The sequence below is a fragment of the Mus pahari genome, chromosome 21, assembly GCF_900095145.1.
Source record: "Mus pahari chromosome 21, PAHARI_EIJ_v1.1, whole genome shotgun sequence".
NCBI lineage: Eukaryota > Metazoa > Chordata > Mammalia > Rodentia > Muridae > Mus > Mus pahari.
Window position 1 is genome coordinate 20,112,119 of NC_034610.1, and position 1,763 is coordinate 20,113,881.

Below are 1,763 nucleotides of genomic sequence, written 5' to 3' on the forward strand. Positions count from 1 at the left end.
TCTCTCCCAGTATTTTTATTTTGACTCTTGGTAAGGCTGAAATCCCAGCAGCCTATTCTGTGGTGTCACCCACTGTATCTGTCCCATTTGCCTAGGACCCTTGCCCTCTGCTGTGTGTGTGACTCAGGCCTGTGATGGCTCCTGAACAACCTCTTCACTGTGGCCATAACCCAGTAGCCCTAGAGCCAGGGGTGGCTCTTCTGCAACAGGGATACTTCACTGTCCCCCCAGATCCTTTCAGGAACCAGAAGTTAGGGAGTCTGTAAGACAGGACAGATGAGGGCTCAAGTTCCACTGGCAGTTGGCCATGAAGTCATAGGGTTCTGGTGAGAAAAAGAAGGTTCCAGAATGGCTCAGCTGTACCTGCCTCCTTGAGGACTCACTGAAGAGGCAAGGTGGAAGGGCAGGGGCCACAACATACCTACACTGCTGCTCTCTGGGGTCCACAGCCTCTCTCCCTGACTCACACCCCCCCCCAAAGGTTCAGTCTCCACTCTCAACCCTTGTCTTCTCCCCAAGATCCAGGCCTTCCCTCTTGACCCTCTTGAGTCTCAGTCCCACTGCCTTTTCTAACTCCTTGCCTGGCCCAGAGCCTTCTCTGCTGTCCCTCAGCCAGTCCCCCAGCTCCTGCAGCTTTCTGCCTGGATTACTTCTCTCCAGCCAAGCATTCGGCCACCCTGGCCTGGCGCCCAGCTTTGGGCAGCCCCGGGGGCACTGATAACCATTACCTGAGCTACACGTGGTGGCCGCTGGTGACGCCATGTCAGGTGAGCAAATATGAGGGGTATACAGAATAATCCTGCTCTTAGACCTCACAGGTTCTCATGGAGCTGGCAAGGTGGCACCTCTTACCTGCTCTGCTTCCTAAGACTGTGTGTCCTCCCCTGGGACACTCAACCCCTCTGACCTGGACCTCCAGAAGGGCTGATCTATGTGACTCAGCAATTTGAGTCTCTGAGGTCAGGGTGACAGCGAGAAGATTATAGGCACTACTACTGTCCTTGTGCACAAGCTCCTGAGGTGTCTCCTTCCAGAGCCAGCAGACAGCCCTTCACTAGGGCTCTCACCTTCACACCTGAGCACTGTCACACTCGAGGACCTGGAGCTTCTCTTAACAGAAGGCCTGGTCAGTGCTGAGACCTCAGAGAGAGATGAGGGCAGTGACCGGGCGTCCGGCTCCTTGATTCCTGAACAGGACACCCCTAAGCAGTGGAAACAGCTGGAGCAATGGTGAGCCTCAGAGAAGGATGAGGAAAGGGAGACGACACTGAGCGAGTTACCTCCAGAAGAGGCACAGCTTGACCCACCTGCTCTGGTCCTAATCAGGGTAGCTGAGCTGCAGGCTGAGGTGGTTCGCCTGAGGGGACACAAGGAACGCTGTGAGCACGCCACATTGGGCCTGCTTCGTGAGCTGTTGCAGGTGCGTGCCCGTGTACAGATGCAGGCCTCAGAGCTGCGCCAGCTGAGGCAGGAAGTACAACAGGCAGCCTGGAGCCCGGAGAAGGAGGGTCTAGAGGTGAGCCCTTGGGTAGAGAAGCAGGTAAGGGTGAGCCATACACTTCCTGGATCCTGACACTGCTGACCCCAGTTGTTTCAAGCTCTGGCTCCAACATGTCCTCCTGCATCTGTGCTGCTTGGTAGGCATAGATGTAACCTACCTAGCTCTCGTTTCCTCCTTTTTGCAGTTATCTGGGCCCCAGAGCCAGAACCAGATGCAAACCCTGGATAAAAGGTACAGAGAGAAGGAGGGAAAGGGGGGAGGG

General features: G+C 55.7%; 1 protein-coding gene across 1 annotated transcript in view; it reads left to right on the top strand.

Moving 5' to 3' along the window:
* The first annotated feature begins 361 nt into the window (after positions 1 to 361).
* Positions 362 to 1,763, top strand: part of Ccdc154 (coiled-coil domain containing 154) — a 7,769-nt gene continuing 6,367 nt past the window's right edge. The window contains exons 1-4 of the mRNA XM_021221797.1: positions 362 to 767; positions 1,035 to 1,230; positions 1,327 to 1,516; positions 1,686 to 1,732. Of these exons, the coding sequence (XP_021077456.1) occupies positions 761 to 767; positions 1,035 to 1,230; positions 1,327 to 1,516; positions 1,686 to 1,732 (440 nt within the window). The 5' untranslated portion in view covers positions 362 to 760. The remainder of the gene's footprint in view (positions 768 to 1,034; positions 1,231 to 1,326; positions 1,517 to 1,685; positions 1,733 to 1,763) is intronic.